At 46.4% G+C, this 23,571-nt stretch overlaps 1 protein-coding gene across 3 annotated transcripts in view; it reads left to right on the forward strand.

The window, feature by feature from the left end:
- LOC119455710 (connectin-like) overlaps window positions 1–23,571 on the forward strand; it is a 65,899-nt gene that overhangs the window by 21,212 nt on the left and 21,116 nt on the right. For all 3 annotated transcript variants that reach the window (XM_049669219.1, XM_049669220.1, XM_037717136.2), the window contains one exon: window positions 22,194–23,185. In XM_049669219.1, coding sequence (XP_049525176.1) covers window positions 22,194–23,185 — 992 coding nt within the window. The remainder of the gene's footprint in view (window positions 1–22,193; window positions 23,186–23,571) is intronic.

The following is a 23,571-nucleotide window of genomic DNA, read 5'->3' on the forward strand; positions in this document are numbered from 1 at the left end:
CTAGTTGAAGAAGGCGGTCCGTGCTGGCGTTTATTGGTACTCCTATCACTTTTTTGATGCTTTTACGGATGAGCGTGTCCAGCTTGTGCCTTTCAGAAGCGTACCACTTGTGCATTGCAGCCACGTAAATTATGTGACTCATTAAGAATGCGTGGAATAGCCGTAGGAGATTGTCCTCCTTTAGACCGCCCCTCTTGTTGGAGATTCTATTGATTAATCCAATCATGCACTCCGTCTTGGTCGTGATTTTTCTGAGCGTCGTGATGTTACCTCCGGTGGACTCGATGAACATTCCCAGCACCTTTAGGGTGTCGACCCTAGGAATGCTCGCCCCGCTTTTGGTGTGTAGTTCTATGTCAACTTCGTCCAGGGGCTTCCAACCCCTGGGTTTAGGACCTTTGCGGACCGGTCTGTAGAGTAGTAGTTCAGACTTCGTTGTCGAGCATCGTAGGCCTGTGCCATCGAGGAAGGTTTCAGTACGGTCGACTGCTTCTTGTAGGCTGGATTCCACTTGCCCTTCGCTGCCGCCGGTGCACCAGATAGTGATGTCATCGGCGTATATCGTGTGGTGAACTCTTTCGATTCCCGACAGGGATACCGACAGTTGCCTGAGGGCTAGGTTGAACAACAGGGGCGATAGCACTGCTCCCTGAGGCGTGCCTTTCGGTCCGAGTGAATACCCTTCTGATTTCTGGTCTCCAAGCTTTAACGTGGCTTTGCGGTTCTCCAGGAATGATCTTACGTAACCGTGAAAGGCTTGTCCTAAGTTAAGATCCGAGATGGATTCCAGAATATGTCGGTGTGATATGTTGTCGAATGCCTTCTCTAGGTCAAGCCCGAGAATTCCCCGCACGTCTCTCGTATCTTGGTCTATGATTTGAGTCTTGATTAATTTCATTGCATCTTGTGTCGAGAGGCCTGGTCGGAAGCCCACCATGTTGTAGGGAAGGAGACCGCTCCGTTCGACATGCTTAGAAATCCGATTGTGAATTACGTGTTCCGCTACCTTTCCTACGCAGGATGTAAGGGAAATCGGTCTGAGGTTGGATAGGTTTGGAGCTTTGCCGGGCTTCGGAATGAGGATTACCAGAGCCTCTTTCCAACCTCGTGGGACTTCACCTGTTTGCCAGGCCTTGTTGATTTCTTCTGTAAGCCACGCTATGGAGTCGTCGTCAAGGTTTCTAAGAGCCTTATTGGTGATTTGATCAGGCCCTGGCGCGGACCTGGCATTGAGGCAGTGTAGGGCCTCCCTGACCTCGTAGACTTTGAAGGGGGCGTCCAACTCTGGGCACGAACCGCCCCTATACGTTGGGTAGTCGTCTGGGTTGGCCAAGCCCAGGGGGAGGTACCGGCAAGCGAGGTTATCCAGGGTTTTCGACACGTCTTCTTGGCGAGTGGTCTCATGTACGATTCTCTCTAGTACTTTACTTTGGTTGGATCTAGCATTGGTTGCGTCTAGGAGGTGCTTGAGGAGATTCCACTTGGCGCCCACTCTCATTTGTCCGTCAACCGAATTGCATATTTCATCCCACTGCTGTTGGCTTAGTACCCGACAGTGCTCCTCAATGGCTTTGTTAAGCTCTGCGATCTTTTTTCTAAGCCGCCGATTGAGCCTTTGCCCTTTCCACCTGTTCAGTAGCGATGTTTTTGCTTCGAGTAGGTGTGCCAGCCGACTATCCACCCGGTCGACTTCGAGGTTGGTCTTTATCTTCCTAGTCGCCGCTTTAATATCTGCCCTGAGCTGCTCGGTCCATTGATCCAGGTTAACTATCGTGCTCTGGTGCTCTTGCTGGCAGCGCGTTTTCCGGATTTTTCTAAAGGCTTCCCAGTCAGTAAACACAAATTCACGTAGAGGTTTACATCCAACCTCTAGGGTTGTGACCAGAATGTTATGATCACTTCCTAGATTCTCGTTGAGATTGGTCCAGGAGGCCGATTTGAAGCCCCTGACGAAGCACAGGTCGGGAGTAGTGTCGCGCGTACAGGAGTTTCCGGTTCTTGTGGGGAACGCCGGATCTGTGAGAAGGAGGAGGTTGTGGTTGGTTGTGACCTGCCACAAGTCTATCCCTTTGAGGCGGGACTGGGGATAGCCCCACGCTTGGTGCGGGGCGTTGCAGTCCCCTGCCACCAGTAACGGACACGCCTTGGCCCGGCTCACTGCCTTATTGATGATGTTGGTAAATCTCTGTTTATGGTCGTTGGGCGAGCTGTACATGTTGAGGATGAAGATGCTCTCTTTGAGGTACCTCCCAGGAATAATTTCAATGAGCAAATGCTCGACCTTGTTGGAGTTACAGCCAATGTCGTGTATGATAAAAGTGAATTGATTGGCTACCAGGGTACTGACGCCTCGTTTTCCTACCTCCTGACATGTGTGTGCTGTATAGCCGGGTATTGACACCGTGTTTATGAGAGTTTCCTGTAGTAGAATGACGTGTGGCTTTTTTACTGTGGACCGAATGAACTGTTGGAGGACATTCCTTTTTGGTTGGAAGCCTCTGCAGTTCCATTGCCATATTTCCATATTATTTTGGTGTACCGCCATGTTGTGTGTTAGTGTTGACACCAGTCTGGTGTCCTTGCATCAGGCACATGTTCGAGACTGCCGTCTCCAGCTTGTCGCACCTGGCCACTAGGGTATGTATTGCCTCTACAACCTTGTCTAATACAGCCTCAAGCTTGTCTAAACGGCTGTTGGTGGCGTTTTCGAATTTGTCAAAGCGGTTGGAGAGGGCGCTTTTCGACTGTCCGCCCGCCAGAGATAGTGCTCTCTTTTTGGTTTGACCATTAACCACAGGTTCTGCGACTGGAACTTCTACTGGAATCACCGGTTCTGCTACTTGAACTTCTATGGTATCCTCGACCACAGGGGTAGGCGGCAGCGCAGATTGACTCGTGCACTCTTCTCCCGTCTTCCGATCGTCTTTTTTGAGTGCGGCTACTTCAGACCGGAGCTGGTCAAGTGCCTGCTTTAGTAATCTGTTTTCCTTTTCTAGTTGTGTGATTCTATTATGCTCTGGAGATGGACCCCCCGTTACCTTTTTCGGTGGGGGCGGCGGGTTCCTGACTCGGTCGGCCCAGCTGGATCCCGGACTGCCGCCGCCGCTGCTGCTGCTGGTGTGCGCCCGAACGCGAGAGCGAGACCGCCCTCTGGAGCCGGATCTGGTTCGCGAAGCCGTGCGTCTCCGGGAAGTCGAGCGCTCCGCCGAGCGCCCGCGGGATCCGCCGCAGGTGCAGACGCGGTCACGTGAACGACTCCGTGACGTGGAACCTCCGATTAGCGCTGACTTCAAGGGAGCCGGCGAATTCGTCAGCCGGACTGTTTGCTTGTTTTGTCGTCGTCTTCTACGGCGTCGACGGACTACGTAGGGCATCTGGTAGCGTTGCTTGCAGGCCTTGTCTGCCGTGATGTGAGGCCCTCCACAGAGGGTGCATTTGGGAGAACATATGTGATTATCTTCGGGGTTGTTCATACCGCACCCCCTGCAGATGACATTTTCCGGTGCCGGACAGACATCGGCTCGATGACCTAGTCTACCACAGACGTAACAGATGTCGGTTTGGCGGCGGTAGAGTGAGCATTTCATCAGGCTTGGGCCGCATTTGATGTAATCGGGCACTTTAAGGCCGTCGAAGAGAATGATGACGGTGCTTGTGTTCTTAATTCGCCGCACCTCGAGAGCGCTGGGGTTCTTGGGCTGGATGATGAGGCGCTGTAATTCTTCCTGCTCTATGGCGGGATCGACGCCGTGGATGACCCCCTTGCATGAGTTCTCGGGGGCGGCGAAGTAAGCATTAAGCTCGTAGTTGGCTTCGCCAATGGTGATTGCCTCCACCCCTGCGTACGCCATGGCGTTACTTCTCAAGGGGGTGCTCACGATCATGATGTTTTGCATCATGTTGGGGCATATGATGTCCTCCGTGATATCAATCGCTTGTAGGTTTGCGGCGACGGTTAGGGCTTGGGCGACCCTAAGATGTCCCACCTTCTTGATGTCCAGGCCTCCGCGGGGGCGAACAATGACTCGAATGTGCTCCCTTGGCAAGTGGGGCAGCCTCGAAGCAGTAGTGATACGTTTCTTCACACTAGCCGGAGTACGGCTTCGTTTCTCGCCACGTGATGCGGGCGAGGCGCGGTCACCTTGCCTGGGCGCGTTCTTCGTAGCAGACTTGCGCTTGCTGACCGCCGTAGTCCATCCGACGCTGTTTTCAAACTCATCGGAGGAGATGTCCTCCCCTTCCACGGTGATTTGCATGGCCGTCGCCATCGTGACGACGCCGAGCGCGGATCCGCCTGAGAGCGCTAGGCTTAGCGCGCCCGCGTCGTGGTCACACTGACAGTCCTCTTGAAAATGGGGAAAAGTCCACCCACCGTAGCAAACTTGGTATCAGCGTGATCCTGAGAACGTTAGGCGTCGAGTGACACCAACTTTTTGACGCTGTGAGCAAAATATCCGGTCGAAAACATGTCAAGAAGCGGGAGCCGAAGTTCCCACGTCCGCACTCATCGGCTTCTTCTTCTTCCCTCAAAGAGCTCCAGGTGATAAAAATTAATCCGGAGTCCTTTCCTATACGGCGTACCTCGTAATCAGATCGTGGTTTTGGCACGTAAAACCTCAGAATTTAAGTTCATTTGAGGTGGCGTTTTAATGACATGAATTTAAAGAAGCGGTTTGTGTCTTTTGGTGGCGCCGGCTACTCTTCATCACAGAGTGAAAAAAAAAAGTAAATAATGAGAGTCTAAGGTGACGACGACACATGTTAAGTTCTGCACACGAGAGAAAGGAAGAAGCAAAAACAAGGACACGCAGATACGTGCACGATTCCACAAACGAAATGAATGCTGAGAAGAGCCCGAGAATTATGCGCAGGCATGCATAGTTTTGCAGACGAGGAGACCAACTCAACGGCGCATATATAGCTCATAACGATAGCCATTACTACATAACTATACACATGGCAGACGCGCATGACGCATATGTAATCTGTTGTCGTAGGATGTACATAACAGCCGCTGTTGCGTATTGTACAAGGACCTAGCGGCGAACGTCATTCGTACTGCTTGCCCGTTGATAGAGGCCGGGCATCAGCGCGTTGCGATTAATCGCAAACCAACCGACCAACTGACCGTCCGACTTGGTTCTATCGGGGAATTGATTCTATCGAGGAGATGCGTTGTAACAGTGGGAACAAGCCAGTAGCGCACCCAGGATTTCTGCCAGGGGGGGGGGGGGGGGGGGGTTGACAGTTTGCCAATACCATCTAACCAGCACTAATTTCGATTTCTTCACGGGAAATTGTCAAAAAAATGCGCTTTTTGCGAGTGTGCAGACGACTGCGCGTCTTACATCTTAGTTGCAGTACTCAAATGCGTAAGGAAAGAAAAGGGGTTAAACAAAAGCGGGGGTTAAGTCGGCCTCAGGGGGGGGTTACAACCCCCGAATCCCCCCCCGTCGGTGCGCCACTGGAACAAGCAGGTCCGCAAGCACAAAAGAACACGAGGATTGATCTCGCCCTTTCCCGTATCCGCTCCGTGCCTTTGTGATCACCTCTTGTCACTGGCGCGTACGAGCGTCGAGCTAACGCAGTTCGACGCTCGTGCGCCGCTGTGTCCTTCGCGATAAAACCACTCGATGGACGCTTTACGCCATAGGGGGCATTTGCTTCAACATGGGGGCTTTCGTCGTGGAGTCATAAGAAAGGAACGGAACGATAATTAAATGCGCTGGAGGGCAGCAGAGAGGTAGCACTCGACTCAATGATAACATATCGATTACATGTTCATTTCATTATTATCATGCACGCTCAGGACTCCAGAGTCTAGGAAAGGTAGCATCAAAATGACACTAATAGACATACAGCTTCATGCCGTTGTTGACGTAACAGTTAAAAAAAAAGGCAATGGTAAAACTATTCCGAGGAAATTTGTTTCTCATCAAAGCGGAAATAGTACGAAACGCAGCTTGGCAAGGGACCTTGGATAAAGTCGAGCGGCCCGTGCCACCCACAAGCCTGCTGAGAGGCTGGAATTTGATTGCGATAGCAGTTACACGGACACTCCAAGCCAATTTCCTTCGTCGTCGTCGCCGTCGACGTTTCCGCGAGGCTCTGCATATATTTAAGTATATGTATGCTATATGCCATGCCATGCTATATGCCATGATGTATATGTGGGTTATATTGCTACACTATTTTATCACTACAGCTGCTTATTCCAGACCTTAGATTCTTGACTAAATTATTCCTCAGATTTTGAGATTGGCAGCCCACAAACAAATCTCATGAAACATAACACTCACAGCGCATGTCTTTTATTGTAAATCTGCTCAGATTGATAAATATTAAAAGTGCAAAACAATATCAGAGATCCAAGCTGAAAGTGATGTAATTTTACTGGCGCGGCTCCTTGTGGTCAGCGTAGTGGAGTCTGTGCGATGTCATTACAGGCTATACAAGCGTGGTAAAGCTTTAAGGGTGCCAGAAATTTTGGCACACCCGCGTATATCGCAGTCGGACCCACGTATAGTTAGAAGAACGTCGAAGACGTTCAAGCGCAACGCTATACCTTGCTTGGGCCTTCGGGCAAAACTGCCAGCTTTTTTTCATCACGCTTCGTGACAGGCGTGGACATTCTGTAGGCAATACTATCACCCTTGCACTCACGGGAATGTATAAGAGATCAAGGCACATCTATTGGACTGCGTACTTTGGAGGTTAAAAGTTTGGCTCGAGGTTAAAATATGCCTACGATATTTTCGGTGTGCATGTGCGTGTATGTGCGTGTTTGTGTGCGTTTGGGGAAGAGAAAGAGAGAGACAGCGACGCAAATTGTTGCCGAGCAAGATTCCTGCACGCATCATTATCCGCTGACCAATACCAGCCAAATAACGTCCTGACTTGTCGTCAGACCGAAATCACGAGTCTGAAAGCCACTGATATATATATATATATATATGTAGCCGCCCTTTATGGCTTCTCTTTTTTTTTTAATTGTTGGAGAACGACGTTATGACGGCGAACGGTGGGGGCTCTGACCCCAGATACCGTGAAACTCCTGTTATTTGCTTCTGCATTTCCAGAAATGTTAATTTAAGCCAAGTGCATAATAATCGGTAGCCATCCACGCGTTCATTATGCTGTGAGCGCATATGACCATATGAATTATGCAGCTCGAGCAATAATGGGCGTAGTCGTAAGTGTGATTATACACATTTTATCTATGTCTATTGTAAACCCATTAGGCAGCGAGGTAATTGCGAGGTAAGATGCACACAGAGCCGCCTCGCCGTTATATGTATATGCACACTTGTATATGCACACTCTTGGACCAGTGTTCATAACGCGCTGGGCTCAACGTAGCTGAGATTGGAGAGTCGTATCAGACAACGTATTGTACATGTGAGCTTGCAATACGAGTTGAAAGCTTCACTGCTGAATTAAAGCTTCAAAAAAAAAAAAAAAAAAAAAGAGCAGTGGCGATTAAGGGGTAAATGCGAAAGAAACGCGTTAGCATTAAGTCGCACCTCTTTGATGTCCCGCATCCGCAATTTAAGCCATGTTCACCATGTTGCCAAGTGTTGCTCGGGAGCTCACTCGACACGCGTACTGCCTCTGCAAGAAGCGAAGTCCACCTGACGGAGCAGAACTCCGTCACTTGCATTATACACATACAGACCCTCTTCTAAGCTCGCCCATACCCTCTCTACCATGTGACCGGCTCCCCAGACACTTCAAACGCACGCACATTTTTCCTCTTTGGCGTTCCTGATGCTTGCGCATTAAAAAAAAAAAAAAAAAAAAAGAGGGTCTAGATGAGTACATTTGCACTGCGTCAAATCCTCATTTTTCGTCAGGTCAGAATCGTGTCGCCATGTTCTGGCACTTTGGTTGGCTTGCCGCCGCAAATTTGGAGTCATTCTTCTGGAGCGACGACGTTCCATTACCAAAACGCCATTTTTGAAGCACAATATTTTGCACATGCTATGGTTTTAGCTATGCTTCTTGTGAAAGTTTGACAAGCAATGTTGGCCCGCGATGGGCCTCAGTGTGGATCCGGATTGCCCAGTATAGCATACAGTAGGATAATAAAAATATTTTTTTCGCGGTATTTTGTCAAACGTAAAGTACCCTACACAACGCAACCCACAGAAACATATTTTATTTATCGAATGGTCTTGTTTTGCAATTGAGGAAGCATCGACATTCGTTATTATGGACGGCCGTGTTCAGAAAGCAGAAAAAGGCTCCACGTTAACGAGACTCTACTGTGTGGGTCGTAGACGGCTTTTATTGTTTGTTCGAGGTAACGAATACACCCTGTATTTCACATGAAAAAAAGAACGACGGTGAAAAAGAAAGAAAAAAAATCAGATCCCAAGCATTGTGGGGATCTACGGTAATGCGAAGCATTGGCGAACAACGCATGCGACCGTCTTTTTATTGGTAGCGCAGAAGGCTTTCCACCGAACATGCCTCATGACAGCTATCATTTGCAAAAAAAGATCATGCACCCAAAAGGGGCGCCGCATTACTCAAAATCCGCTTAACTGATCTAACCTTAAATCAAATAGCACAACGCATACCAAAGCACATCAGTCAGATCCGTAATCAACTAGAGACGAGATGAGAGACGTGTTTTCGAGAAATCTATTAGTTATAGAGTTGCGCACAATGTTTTTAGTTTTTTTTTCCTGGAAGGGGGCGCGCGAGGATAGGTAATGACTTCAGCAATTCTTTCTTTCCCCCCTAACCTTGTTCATCTTTTGCGAAGGAGAAGGAGTATTGTGCAGGACAGACAAACGTATGAAATCTCGTTACTCACCGCACAGCTTTGACTACAAGAAAAACCAACCTACCGACCTTATTTGGTGAACTAAATCAATCAACAAAGTAACTGTGGCGGCTGGGTTCTCTGGCCTAGCTCCAAAAGAAAGCTTGCTTCTAAAGAGAGCTTGCTCGAGCCCGCGAGACCGGGTGTACGTAAAAATTGTCAAGGAGCGTCGTTTTCGAAGCTGCATCCCGTTCTGATAACCAACTAGCAGAAGCGCTTTACCCTTTACTCACAACTTCGCTGCGTTCGCACTGTGAATTCCGAGGTTGGTGGGCAGGGTAATCGATGCAATGTCACAGTGGTTGATTTGACAGACTGCGAATATGCGTTGTATAGGCCTTGTGTTAGGGCGTCAACGCAACGGCCGTTGCCTTAATTACAAGTTTCTGAAAAATAGTAATATTGTGTTTGCATACTGAACTCTATTGGAATGAAATAAATTATCAGCCACTTGAAGAAGCCTTCAGTATACATTGTTCTGCCATAAACTAATTATTTGGGTACTGAATAAGTATCTTTGTAATTTCGGTATTTACAGAAATTATGTCAATAAGAAGTTTTCGAATACATTAGAAAATATCACTTTGAATTGACTATGGCGCTCAATCTTTTCGTGTGGCCATTTACCCCACGTCTAAAGCCCGCGAAAAAATTTTTTTTTTCATTCCCCATTTTTTAATTCTCGGGTTTGTCGTTTTTCTCGCCATTCCCCATGCTCACTTTTGTGAGCGTTCTTTCACTTAAATGCCTCGCTTAAATTTGTTGTGCCATTTAATAATTGTCTGTATGAATGTGTTGTTGTAGCTGGGCGGGTGAGAATTCCAGTCAGAATCATCATTCACTTTAGGTTTGTGCACTAGTTTGCTCTACTTTAACGAGATGTACTGTTCTTGCTAGCGATGTGCTTTCCCAAAATGTTTTTGAATATAATTAGTTTATGGTATCGTCCTATAACGCGGGAAATTGCCATTTGAAGCTAATGAACAGTGCCGCACAGTACTTTATAAAAGAGAAGAAAGAAAACGAGGGCGTATACTTTCATCTTGCGCGTGCTCTTACCCTTTGCACATGCAAACTAATTACTGGGTAATTATTACCAATTAGTGGCGCACTCTCTGCTCATACATGCAGCCACGTGTTGTTCTCTCTTTTTCTATGGATTTAAAATGTTAAGTCTGGGGATTTCCGTGCCGAAACCACGATTTGATTATGAGGCACGCCGTAGTGAGGGACTTCGGATTAATTTTGGCCATATGGGGTTGTGATCCCAATGCACGGTACTCGGACATTTTTGCATTTCGCCTCCATTGAAATGCGGCCGCCGCGGCCGGGATTTCGTCTCCCGCCCTCGGGCTTAGCAGTGCGATGCCAAAATTCTATAGATTAAAGCAACTTATGTTCATTTTCTCTTGACAGACAACATGAATACTCAGTGTAGTATATCCACTCGCTTACAATTAAGTCTTCTGGCGTACGAAAACCACCACGCTGATGTTATTTATCTTATCGACTGGAGAAAGGAAGGCTGATCGCAACACACATGGCTACACTTTGTAGTGTCATCGCCAATGTCACTCAAGACAATAAAGAGAGAGTTTGCAGTAGCAGAGGTGTGTATTACGTGTACCCATCGCTTTTTCGCCGTGTTAGGGTAGAATAGGGAACTGATAGCGCGATGTTTTGTTCGTGTGCCCGTCGGAGCTTGTGACCAGTCAGTGTTCCATGGGACGCCTTCTAGGAACAGCTGAACCGTGTGTTCCCGCTTTTCGTGTTTCCGCGTTGGCCCGCACAACAGCCCGAAGTCGGGAACTTCTTTGTAAACAGTGCCCGACGTGTTAAAAGGTGAGGCGTATGAAGAAGATAGCAGCCCTTTGTAGGGACGCATATCTTTTGCGAAAATAGAACGGGCGGGATGATATCTTGGCGCTGCTTTCTTGCGTAGACGCCTGCCCAAGACTTACGCTCGCTTCCTGCTGGCCCTTGTCGCGTTGCGCTGTAAAAAACACGCACCTCGGGGTCGGTGGTTATGGTTTTCTTTTTCCCGCTTCTTGACAGAGTGCAGCCATATTTTCATGGCGCGAAGATCGAAAACAGCGTCATTACGACTTACGCCGCGATAAAGCTACGCTGCGCAGAGGAACAGACGGTAGCAGTGTTGGAGCAGTGGGCGCTGATGAGATATATGGCACTCGAAACGAGCTTCGCAAGTAAACACAAACACTCTGATGACCGGGGCAAGTGCATATTCCGAAAGCGGGCGACGTGACCCCGGGGCACCTAGATCACCGTTCATATTTTACGCGCGCTGCGATGTGTTGCACAGAAGACATCTTTCTGCGCGGGATGACACATTTCCGCTGTACCCTTCGCTTTTGAGGTGTATTTCGTTTCAAATGGTTCAACACTTAAATTTGTCTCGCTGACGAAGCGAAGCCTGATTTGATGGGACAATCTAAGTGTAAGTACCGCCGCATATTGATTTCCTCCTTTTATTTCTTGGTCGCGAGGGAATCGGGAACTGTAGGAATATTGATACTGTTATAAAAGGAAAGGAACTGCGAAATAACAATTCTCCTCGTCTTGATCGTGAGCCTTCCAAGCAATTTGTTAATGGTTTCCTCTTCAAAGCAGTCGCTAGTAATTAGATTTTCGTATTCCTTCCCCGCAAAGCCTTTCTATTGTACAATAGTTCTTACCTCCACTGAGTCGTGAAATATATCGTTGTTCCTCATGTACATCCGTGGCCCTTGCGTTATTTCCTGAGGATTTATTTTCTTTTTTTTTTCAGACCATGTCACAACCGTGGTGCAACAGTGTACGCATGAATAGTATTTGACGTAACGTTAGGCTTAGCTAATGAAAAAAATGCAAATCAAACGCGCATCATGGAATCTATATGAAGCTCAGCTTTAGTGATTAATTGATTAGTTATTAATTTTGGAATAACGTGCCAAAACCAAGATATGATTATGAGGCACGCTGTAGTGGGGAACTCCGCATTAGTTTTGACTACCTGGGTTCTTTAATGTGCACCCAATGCACGGTACACGTGAGTTCTTGCATTTCGACCCCATCGAAATGCGGCCACCGCGGCCGGGATTTGATCCTGCGTCCTCGGGCTTAGCAGTGCAACGCCAAAGCCACTACGCCACCACGGCGGGTCAGCTTTAGTGAAGCGGAAATCCTATCCATCTAAATGTAATGGGTACAGTTGTGCTCATTCTCGTCTTATGCAGCATGTAATCTTATACAACGTTTATGTGTATGCGCTGCACAGGTCCCAATGTCATGTAATGTTTATATTTATGCCTAACACCGTTCACAAGCTGTGCCAAAATACAAAGACCAGTTCAGGCGGAGGCACACTGTCAGACATCGGTGCAGTGGTGTGACGAGGACCAAGCTGATGTTGGGACTTACGGTGGAAGAATGGCGAAGAGAGGTGTATGCATATAGATGACACCCATTCACTCCTGCATCAATTTTGGGAGATTGGCAAGAAAATGGTCCAATACCCAGGGGTACATATAGTATGTACCGCTGCATATGTGGACCAGAAACTGGGTAGGCCAAATAATTAAAAAAATGAAGAAATTAAAAGAAGCAAAATGTGCGACAATATGCATTGGTGTTCTAGCTACTTTTGTGCTTCAGAGAATAACACTGCGTTTTCTAAAAACTAAAAAAAAGCAACTGGAACACTAACGCATTTTGTCGGACACTTTAAATTTGAATATCTCGAAACTGTTGCAGTCCAGAGAATTAATTCCAAGTGGATACGCCTTGTGAACTCACCGGCTATAATTCGTGGATTGAAATATGTGCCGCAAATTAATAATTTTAAAGTTATTTACTGTAATTATGTTAATTACTCAAATAAGCATTTTGATTTCTCGTAGAAGTAATGGCCGCTTCATCGAGTATTTAGATAAAAGGCTAGAATTGTGCTATCTGCCACAGGCAATTAAAAAAAATTGCTGCGACAGATTTTTGCCTAGGTGGCCTGCCAATTCTGTTTGGCCTGGTAAATAAAATTTGGATTGAATTGAATAATGAGGCACTTGACTGGACGCTAGAGGGCTTGCGCCGACGCTAGATACTTCGCTTAAGACAAGGAATAACAGGGCGGATCTGAACGATCGTGTATATGTTATTTCGCCGCAATGTTATGTATTCGAGCGAATTCTACCAATTTTAGCGGGATTATATGTTCTAATATTTGATTATGTTAACTTTAAACCGTTACGGGCTGCAAATTAAAAACCTTTCACAACGATACCAAAAACCATCTCGTGCCTAAGCTTTTGTTGCATAAAATACTGACTGGTGCTCTGTCGCAGGCACCAAGCAGCTCTTTAGTTGCATAGGCCGTTTCGTTTTCCCGTTTATTGGGGAGCCACACATGCGCACTATGCGGATTCGTCATTGTTAAAATCGCAAGTGCAAATGAAAATTCAATTTCGGTGTACCTCAGCAGCGAACGACGTGATTGAGGGGGGATCGGAAGGAGATCATACACTGCGGCAGCCTACGGGGAACTTTTGGAATCTAGATAGAAAAAGTAATGATATCAACAAATCTAAGCTCGAAAAACCAGATGCGGGCGAGAACTGATGAGTCGTCGTCATTCTAAATGGCTTCTCTAAGGCAGCCGTGGACGATGTACCGGAGCCCAACATCAGGATGCACAGAGTAATCGTAATTCTGACATTCGCAATAGGAAGTTGATATAAGGCATACAAATCGAGATTTTGTTGAAACCACGGGCGATTGTCTTATGAATCGTCAATGTCTTAGGGACCATGAATTTCTTTCGTGAGGATATAATACTGTCAGATAAACGCAGTGATTTAGGGGCGAGATAAAAAATTGCAGAAGAACACTATATCTGTTGTATCAAATCTTGCCTATGGTATATCATGCGGGCACACAGAACCAAGGACACATCCCAAACTAGTGAAAGCCTTGTGGGCCCAAATACATAAAATCAAGCTACTTAGCGCTATTCCGTGTGTCTCCTCGTCCATTGTGGCCTTTTCGTCGGTATACTCGAAAACAAGCACATAGTAATTTGATGAATGTGTACAATCGCACGCACAAAATTCATGCTGTGTCGCTCACTCTTTATCGACATGCAAGAACCAATGAAGTCATGGAAGGTGACAGAAACGCTGAAATAAATGGGAATAAATGAGAACTAGCCAGCAGTAGGATTCCGACCCACGAGCTCCCCACTGTATCCAGCCGCATACTCCCCAATGAGGTATAGCATCCCCCTTTCCCGTGTTGCTTCTGTAGAGTCCTCTGAAATGTTCAACCTTCTCTCCAAGACGCAGACATCGCATGACACACTGGCAGTCATTCTTGTGAATGTTGAATATGCTTCGGTGAAGGCAACTCAGCCTGGGGCATTGACCAGCTATTGTGCCGCGGTCCTCAGCTTGACTGAGAGGTAATCTGTTTAATGGATCACTCTTCGTTCAGATGCTACTTGAACATCGATCTCAGCCCTCGTCGGCACAAAACGCAATGAAGGGGCTTCTGTGCTTCTTGAACTCGATTGGCCTTTGTGGACTCATATTACTGCGTGGCACTGTTCGCACTCGAGCGCGTATTCACCGCCATCGTCCTTCCTATCTCTCTGTCATCTTTCTATTCTCCTGCTCGATCCTATTCCCTTGCGTGGGGAAGCAAACCAGATGTTCTTTTTCTGGTCAACATGCATGGCACTTCTCCTTCCTTTCTTACCCTGGAAAGATCAACATCGATAAATGTCTCACAGTGTAGCTATACAGCCGAGAGTGCACTTGAGGGGCCAGAATCTCAGTTGGCAAATACGCAGTGCAGTTCAGCAGAAAGAGTGCTGAGTGAGCTGAGTCACCGGAATCACTTATGACGAAATGGCAGGGAATGATCAACTCGAGGTTTCCTCGATTTATCAAGTTAAATGTTTTAACAGTGGCACTTGAATAAATGTTATTATTCGACTGCTTTTTTTTATTCCGCTTGTTTTTTGTCGAAGAATGCCCTCAGAGGCGCCCTTTGGACCATGGACGCCCCCTCAAATAAAAGCAACCTAATAAAATAAAAAATCAGCCAGAGCTGTCAGTTAAGAAAAGGATGGTCTCTGGAGCTTTGTGGCGTTGCGAATTTGATTTTGCCATGAAACATCTCTCACGTCACAACAGGTCGTATTTCGCATTAAACAAATAAACCACTGTTTCTCGGCTCGAAGAGTTTAAACGTAAAAGGACCCGCTGTGGTCAGACATGCGCGCTTTAAAAAAATTCATGATTCATTTCGCTGCGTCTCCATTTGTTGGGAAATGTCCACGCAAGCATCTACTCTTGTTCCACCCTTCACAATTCATAAAATGCTTCAACACTTTGTTTTGCGTCGTCCCGCCATTCTCCCAGAGTATGTCGCTTATACTTCGGCCTGCTGCATAAATAGATACAGTGATCATACTTGAGCACTCGCACAACGGCTGCAGTAAAGTGTTCTTAGGAGAAAATTCGACTTGCATTTAACTCGGACATCGTAAAGAGTTGTTACATAGGCAGCGAATAATGTACGTTCCGCAGCCACTACTGCAGCATCAATGGAATCTTAAGCAGCATTGAATTACATGTGCTTGAACTTGCACCCAAAATCAGATACTCGCAAAATAGCGTACGATGAAACGCTGTCATTTTTGGCTCACTTACGGGTACTTATTATTCCTACCTAAATATATAAAAAAAAGAGTTTAATTCCTCCGCAGCGATTATCAGACAGCAATAATGTCACCTTGATCTTGAACGTGATAAGTAGTTTTTTAATTAATCTTCAATTTGGAGGAGCGCGTGCTTCAAAACTCGTTAAAGCAGTCAAAAAGTAATTTTATAAGGAATTTGTCGAATTGATTAACCTATGTACAGTGACTCTATAGCATAAACCACCCAAAACGTTAGCTCTACCGCGCAGTAGACTAAGTTCATATTGCTGAAAACATGCTCCTTGTTGAATTTCATTGGAATCCACCTGGAAGACATTCTGTAGGTATGAACTGTTCATGTGTCTACAACTTCCTACGGTCGAGAAATTGCGAAGCAAGAATGCATGTGCCCAAAAGGTTTGTCACAAACAAGGCACGTCAATGCAAATTTCAGTTAATGAATGATAATATTATTTAAACGAATTCTATCAGTTCAGCTATATTCACATGGTGCACTGAATATGCCATTCATTCCGCAGGCAGAGTGTGACGTGGGTCAGCGGCATCGAATCGTGTTGTGCATAAGGTTTCCGGAGACAGGCTGCCGGTAGTGGGACTATGCAATCCTTACTGATGTCACCCACTGAATGAGTCGGCAATTCAGCTCTTTATGCGCATGTATACATTTAATGAAGCTGAAGGAGTATAAAATGTCTGAATTCTGAGCTTGTTTTGAGGATGAAATACACAGAGAACAAGCTTTGAGCTTTTGAGTGCTACCAATTGTAATTTAGTGTCACTGTAGAATGCTGTGTAAAGTTAGGTAAAAAAAGAAAAAAAAAAGAAAAACGTTGTCGCCTGTTCTCACTATTTTTCACCTTTTTAGTTTAGAAAATGCGAGGCATCACTTCTTTTGGCGAGAAAGGGAGAGTTTTCTATTTTCCTTCTTATTCTTTTCTTCTTCTCCTTTTTTTTTGAAAATACGGTTTGTCTAGTTCTGTTTTTCTTTTCACTCTCACACTTTGTTTTCTTTTATGTTGAATAAACTAAAGGAGCTATGCTAAGAGCGTTAACTTGGGCATGCTGGTATACTACATGTATAATAATTTCTTTAGCGCACACACAAAAAAAAAAGACACGGGTCTGACGGCGCTGTGTCCGCGTTGTTCCTGTCAGTCCCGTGTCTTTTTGGCACGCTAAAGAAATTATGAAGCTATACTAAACTACTGTATATTTACTTAAACACGAAAGCAAAGGTGAGCCCTCAGATTTCTTGCTATTAGCAATGAATACGCAAGCGGATAATTACGTCAATGTTATTTCTTTTTCTCACTCGCAATATCCGCCGGACCCTGGTCAATCAATGTTTGATAAAATGAGCATCATTCTTTGCACAAGAGAGCACTCGTTCACTTTACCGAAACTTACGTAGCAGTTACAAAAACACGTTTTTTTTTTCTTGGCGTGGGTAACAATTCTTGTTCCTCCGGAAACATGAAGCATTACATACGAATCCTGAAGCTTAATCCGCGCCGTCCGTAAACGAGCACGCTGAATTTCGCTAAATGGACACGCTCGCGCTTACACTAATGACCGTACTCAGTGCCCAGGTGGCGCCCTCACGTTGAGGGCTCTTCTCAGAATAAAGTTTTACTTTTCCTTCATTAAATGGCACAGAGATTTACGGGCAACAGTTTGTCATTGATGTTGAAAATTTCCGGCTTGTTTTACTCGGTCCTTTGTTTCGAGGCTTCTGAATGTTGTTGCTAAATGGAGGCAGCTTACGGGGCATTCACAGAGAAACGAGTAACCGAAGACAAATCCTCTTCTTGGAAACATAGGTACGCGCAGTTTAACAAATTAAGAAAAGAAGTGATTTACATAATGTCTGGAAGGACAGTCATCTTCCCAGGCACATGTTTATATTTTTTTCGGAGTTTTAAGCATGGTCAACATACACGAGCTGTATGCTCAGCCGCAGCGGGTAAACATTAAAAATCCAGTAACATTATTGTGCGCACAAAACTAGCTAACCATTTTAAATATAACAACTACAATGATTCAGGCTTTCTCGCCTTTAGTATTTGCCTCCCGCCTGGAAAGCTTTGTATTCTTTCTGCAAATAAACATGCTTGTATTTGTATTGTATTTGTATTACGCTTAAGTAGGTGAACGCCGAGTATTTCTGCGCAGCAGGGGATTGAGCGCCTATGGCGGAGCAATTCCTTATGTTGAAAAATCGTGATTGCATTGAAACATTTGGCAACCTCAGCAGCTCCGAAATATGCTAATGGTTACTTTGCTGTGTCCCCTATTCCGGCCTTACGGACCATTCCCTCTCCACTCAAACATCGAACGTGGTTCCGCTCAGTCGCTTGCGCTGCACAAAAGGGCACTGACAGCTCCACGCCGAGATTTCTAAACTGCGACTGCCTTGTTACAAACCCAGAGAAGCGAGGCAACTGTGGGCTGCACGGCAGTTTTACTATTTCTTTAATAAAGCACTGTATGAACAGCCTGCGTCATACTTAACTGAATCATGCCATTAAGCGCCTTGTCGTTCCTCCTGCGCATTGTGCTTCATATTTCGGGTTGGGGCGCCTTGAAACTGCTAGCAATGCGTCGTCTTTCCGAGGCCTTCGATTTTGGTCCCAAAAGGATGCGATTGTTAGAAGTAAACTGCTTGGTATATTTACTGATTATTCGGGTTAAATCTGACGTCGAGCGCAAGTCGCCACTCTGACGCGTTATCTAGCCCAAAACATTCCTCTTATCTCTTCCCGACAGCCTGCGGATATGCAGGGTGGACGCGGCGTCCTAACCTCATGATGTGTCAGCGAGATTTGAAATTTGCACAAATGACTTTGCGAATCGCCCTCGCGTGAACAAACGGAACTTTGTAGGTGTTCCACTAACTCAGCGGTACCTTTCTGTAGTGATTTCGTCTTGGTTACATGGTTACATTTCTTGGAGTCCTCAGCACTCGCGCTTGATCGTATAGGCGTTTAATATACCAAGGCTGTGACAGGAAGGCTCCGTTCATAATTTTGCATTGTTCCGCTTAGAAAGCGAAATACAACGACAACACATTTTATGTCACTTTTGCAGTATCTCTATGAAACGGGCCTGCATGCTTATACTTAGTTGCATACTGATGTTATGCCGCATGGCAACCCAAGGGGAAAAAAAAAAACCCAAGTGCTGGAAGAAACCTAACAAACATTTTGTGGTTTCAGAGGAGGCTAGAACATCAGCTAAGAAGAAGCAAACACATTAAAATAGGCGCAATAACTCATTTTTTTATTTGTTGAATAGATGGAATGAAAGTACCTGAATTAATGTTTGCAGATAATGAGCTAGGTCACTTCCGTGAACCAGCATGAATGTTACACCGATAAGAATGACAGTTTTTGCGTGAGTCATATTTTAACAGGAACGAAAAGGGTGCTATCGCTTTCCAGTAGCCAGTTCCTTAGCTGCGATCCCTTTAGTCTTATGAAACAACCATAACAAAAATTTCGTCATCTTATCATAAAACTATGTTCGAGTAATCGTTGCTGAGTATTTTGGATGTCTAGCTTTAATAACGTGAAATCATTTCCCGTACAAGCTACAACACGGTATAGATGCAGTTGCGGTGCGCTTAACTTATTAGAGAACTGAACTACTTTTAGCTGTATGAAGAGGACCAAATATTAGTGACGCAGTCTATCTGATGCGCTTGACGGGAAAGATAAAGTTATTTTCAAGGTCACTGTATATTGAAACGTTGCTGAATTACACAAGACTTGTAATGCTTATGTTTTTATTTGTTACTTTTCCTTCGCTCCTCATTGGTTCCTCTGAGCACGGCATAAAAACATTTATACTAACGTACGCTTAATGCATTCTTGTTGAACGTTATACTTTTCGCGACTTTGCCGCGTAGAATGTGTAGCAAGTACTGTTCACTGTGGACATCACGTAAAAAAACTGTTGCAGACCTGTAGACCCTGATATAGATTTTATGGCGACCTTCGTGGTGCGCGCCTTAAGCTCGTTGCTTTACTCGCCCTTCCAAGAGACGCGGGCATCCATAAACTCCCAAAGTCCACGTAACTCAAGCTCGCTCAGTTGAATGTGCAGTGTGAAGGGTTAGGCGACAATTTAAATTCCGTGTACGCATATGAGAAAATCCGCTTGGCCTGGGAATATTATACGATGAAGTACCTTAAGCTAAGGATTACCGTTTCTTTGCAGCAGCGTTTTCAATCTCATCGACAGCGTTAAATAAATTATTTGTCGGCACAGTTCGGTGCTTATTCTCGTCGTATGTGTTTGGTTAAATTTGTAGAATGTTTGTGGCTTTTATTTCATATTAAGAATAAGGTCTCCATATTTGAGTTTATTTATCTATGGCTCAATCTGTAGTTCAATGTCTAATTTCGTTGTGCTGCAAGAAATTGCAGCAAAACAAAATCCTATATTGTAGCAGCATTTAAATTGCCGTTCAGGCTTCAGTACGAGATGTTCCGGCACCTAATGCCAGTCTCGCATTGCGATTCAGCTGCAAAGAGAATTCATAGCCGCTGCAGTGTAGGCAAGCGAAGGAACACGCACTGTCTTTATTTGTTTGTTTGTGCTGGCTCGACTGCAATACATCTCGAGCGACAAGGCCTTCCTTTCCATTCGCATTCATGAAAACGAAACTTGCCTAACTAACTTTTTATAGTTTTTTTTTTGTTGAGTTCTGTGAAATGTTGAAAGTTAGCTTTAAGCACCGTGTATAGAAGTTGTCAAACGTTGCTCGCACTTCGGTGCTGCAGTATACAAGCCCCTGAAGGCTTGGTTAAACTTTGGAAAACGATACGTGAGCACCAGGACAAAAGCAAAAACGCGTAGTCGCGGAACGCATCGCTCCGGGAGGATTTCTGCGCTTACCAAAACACGTCCTTTCGGCATCGCGAGGAAAGAACAAAAAGGGAGCCGTTTAACTTCGCTTTCTCGCGCCTCGCGCACTTCTTACTTTTTCCGGCAGCCAGTCGTCATTGCGTGCGCAGCTCTGTCCTTCATTTCTTTTGTCGTTCTCTTACTTTTTATTTCGGAGTTCCGGGCGCAGTTTCCGCTGGAAAGAGTAGCGTACACGCTTTCCCTCAGGCGTAAGCTTCCTGACCCGCTGGTTCGATTGTTTATTTCGTCTTGGAACCGCTTTCTGACGAGGATACACCGGCTGCCGAAAAGTTGTCCGATGATGCCTCGTTTGGATATGCGAGTATCATTTTAGGAATGTTATATGCTTTCGTTTCTTTCCCTTCGAAAGATTCTTCACTACATGGTATCCGCACATGACGTAGCGTCTAAACAGTCGCCACCTTTGTGGCTTTTTTCTCAGTTTAGGGCACAAAAGTGTGAACAGGAAGTAAGTTTGTGAGTGCTTGTGAATAGAATGCACGAAAAGGTAGAATAAAAAACAAAGGATTGAAACTGTTTAAAGCGCAGTTTACGTTTAAAGCGTTCGGACACTGAAAGCCACAAGCCAAACCCTACTAGTGTATTTGATGAGCATTGTAGGCATGGCACCGTCCTAAGTGTTTGCCACAGGCACTCAAGTAGCACTGCCGCCAGCTTTAGGAAGGGAAACGTGTAGCGTACGTCAACCGACTGCAGAAGCGTGTTCTGGCGAAACCTGTGGTGCTCTATTAGCGAATGCATGCTGATGGTCTATGTACACTGTGACTTAGCGAAGGAGCCTCTGTGTTTACTTCCCCTCCCACGAGCTTCCTGTCCACTTTAGCCTGTTTGCAAGGACATCTTAATTTCGAAGTTTGTAGTCCCTTCAGTCATGAATTATGACAGTTCGTCGGCAAACCTTTCAAAGTTGTATGTTTCCGCGGAAGCTCAGCGTGACTACAAAAACAAAAAATTCCATCCATTTCTAAGCCCGCCCTCATAATTACAATAAGTAACAATATATTGTGCTGATGCAGATGCTCCGTTCGATCTTTGCGAAGTGAGAGGAAATATTCATTGAAAGAACGTTTTAAAATTATTAATGAACAAAGGGCTTTCTGACGTAGGTAGTCACACCCGATGTCAGTTATTGACGATAGCAGTGCGTCAGAAAGAGAGAGAAACGAGAAGGGAAAGGTAGGGAGGTTAACCAAGGACGTGCCCGGTTGGCTACCCTGCGCTTGGGGAGAGGGAAGGGGGAAGAATAGGTAAGGATTCTTCAAGTTCGTCAGAGTTTTCATGAAATGTGGTAACGTTTATGCTAAGTCAATAACATACGAGTATGGTATTGTTTTAGGGTTTTAGCGTCATACAGGGCACCGTTTTTTGTCTGCAGAGGTGTTTGAACGTACACTACGTGTTGGTCTCGCACTTTCCTTTTTTTTTTCTTTTTTTTTTTTTTGCCACCACAGTCAGAAATAGGCCCCCAGACCCTCGAATAAACATATATACGATCTATAATGAAAAAGTTGCGTATCGGTTTGTGTACACGATGATTTACGGAGTTGCGATCGCTTGAAAAAAAAAAAGCGTCGTCCGAGGCATGCAGTGTATTGAGTCTGCGTTATTTTGCTTTCAAGCAAGCGTACGCGTTCTGAGAAACTCCACACTGGTACAGTTTGTTAAGGTTAAGTTTTACACCTTGCTTTGACGTCTTCCTTTTTTTCTTTAACGCAGGTATTCAAGGATTTCGCTCTTCACCGCGGTCTACTTTACCGCCTTCGGACCTTACGTCACATCCGAGGGCCTAGTGCCCGATCTTTGCAACCTTATCGACCAACCCATGTACTGCCGTTGTGACACCGCCGACATCACGGAGGAAGTGACTGAGGTTACGTGCTACGTGGGCCGCAAGCTGCCACCTGATCACATCGTCTTCGAATCCTTCAAGCGCCAGCCTGCCATTACCGCTGTAGCGTTCAATGCCTTCGGCAGCGACTACAAGCTTGAATTCGTCCCAACGCAAGCTTTGCGCCACACGCCGCACGTAGAGCGGCTAAAGGTCTCGCAAGCGGAGCTCGGGGACGTCAAGCCTCACTCGTTCCACAACCTCTCGCGTCTCGTCGTGCTCTCACTGGACTCGAACGAGATTACGAGCTTGGACGCCGACGCCATCGCGGACCTTCCCCGCCTGAAGAAGCTCGAGCTCGGAGACAACAAGCTGAGGAGGCTGCGCGCCGGCTCTCTGAAGAACCTTCCTTCCCTGACGCACCTGTTCCTCGAGCGCAACCAGCTGGAGGTGGTCGACGACGGCGCGTTCGAGGACCTGGGCGCCCTGCGGGAGCTGGAGTTGAGCGACAACGCCATCGAGAAACTGGGCGAGCAGAGCTTCCGCGGCCTGGGGCGCGTCGCCAGGCTCGACCTGTTCCGCAACAAGCTGACGCGGCTCGAGGCCCGCGTGTTCAGAGGCATGCCCCAGCTGGCCGAGCTGGACCTCAAGTACAACGCGCTGTCCGAGGTCGACCCGCTGGCCTTCGAGGGGCTGCCGCAGCTGACCGTGCTCTACATGTCGTACAACCGGCTGCGCGTGCTGCCCGCGCACATGTTCCGCGGGGCTCCCAACCTGGTGTCCGTGGACCTGTCGCAGAACCAGCTGCTCACGCTTACCTGGAGGACGGTCCAGGACCTGGCGAAAATCGACGCCGAGTCCTTCGACATGAGCCTCACTGGTGAGTCTGCCTTATTTCTCCCCTCTCATTGTGTCTGGGTAGTCGTGGCCACTCAACGATAACCGTGATGGAGGCGTGTTAGATATATCCGTTATGTGTTTACGTCCGAGGTTGCGCTGTTGACTTTTAAGGATGTTGCAGAAGAGAAGTTGCAAATAGCTTTGACCATAGAGAATACTCATCCTCCTGCACCCAAGTCCAGAAGCAGTTTTGTAGCGTTAGCTACACTGGCCTAGCCAAGCCCGTTTCGCGCGGCACATCAAGAGCTGTGCTGCGCATGCGCAAGGATCAGTGATGTCACACGGCTTGCGCACCGGAGCCACCGGAGCCGGCACCTCTCGCGCACTCCGCCGCCGCCGCGCGCGACTCACCGCCGCCGGTCTGCG

Source organism: Dermacentor silvarum, chromosome 6, assembly GCF_013339745.2.
Source record: "Dermacentor silvarum isolate Dsil-2018 chromosome 6, BIME_Dsil_1.4, whole genome shotgun sequence".
NCBI lineage: Eukaryota > Metazoa > Arthropoda > Arachnida > Ixodida > Ixodidae > Dermacentor > Dermacentor silvarum.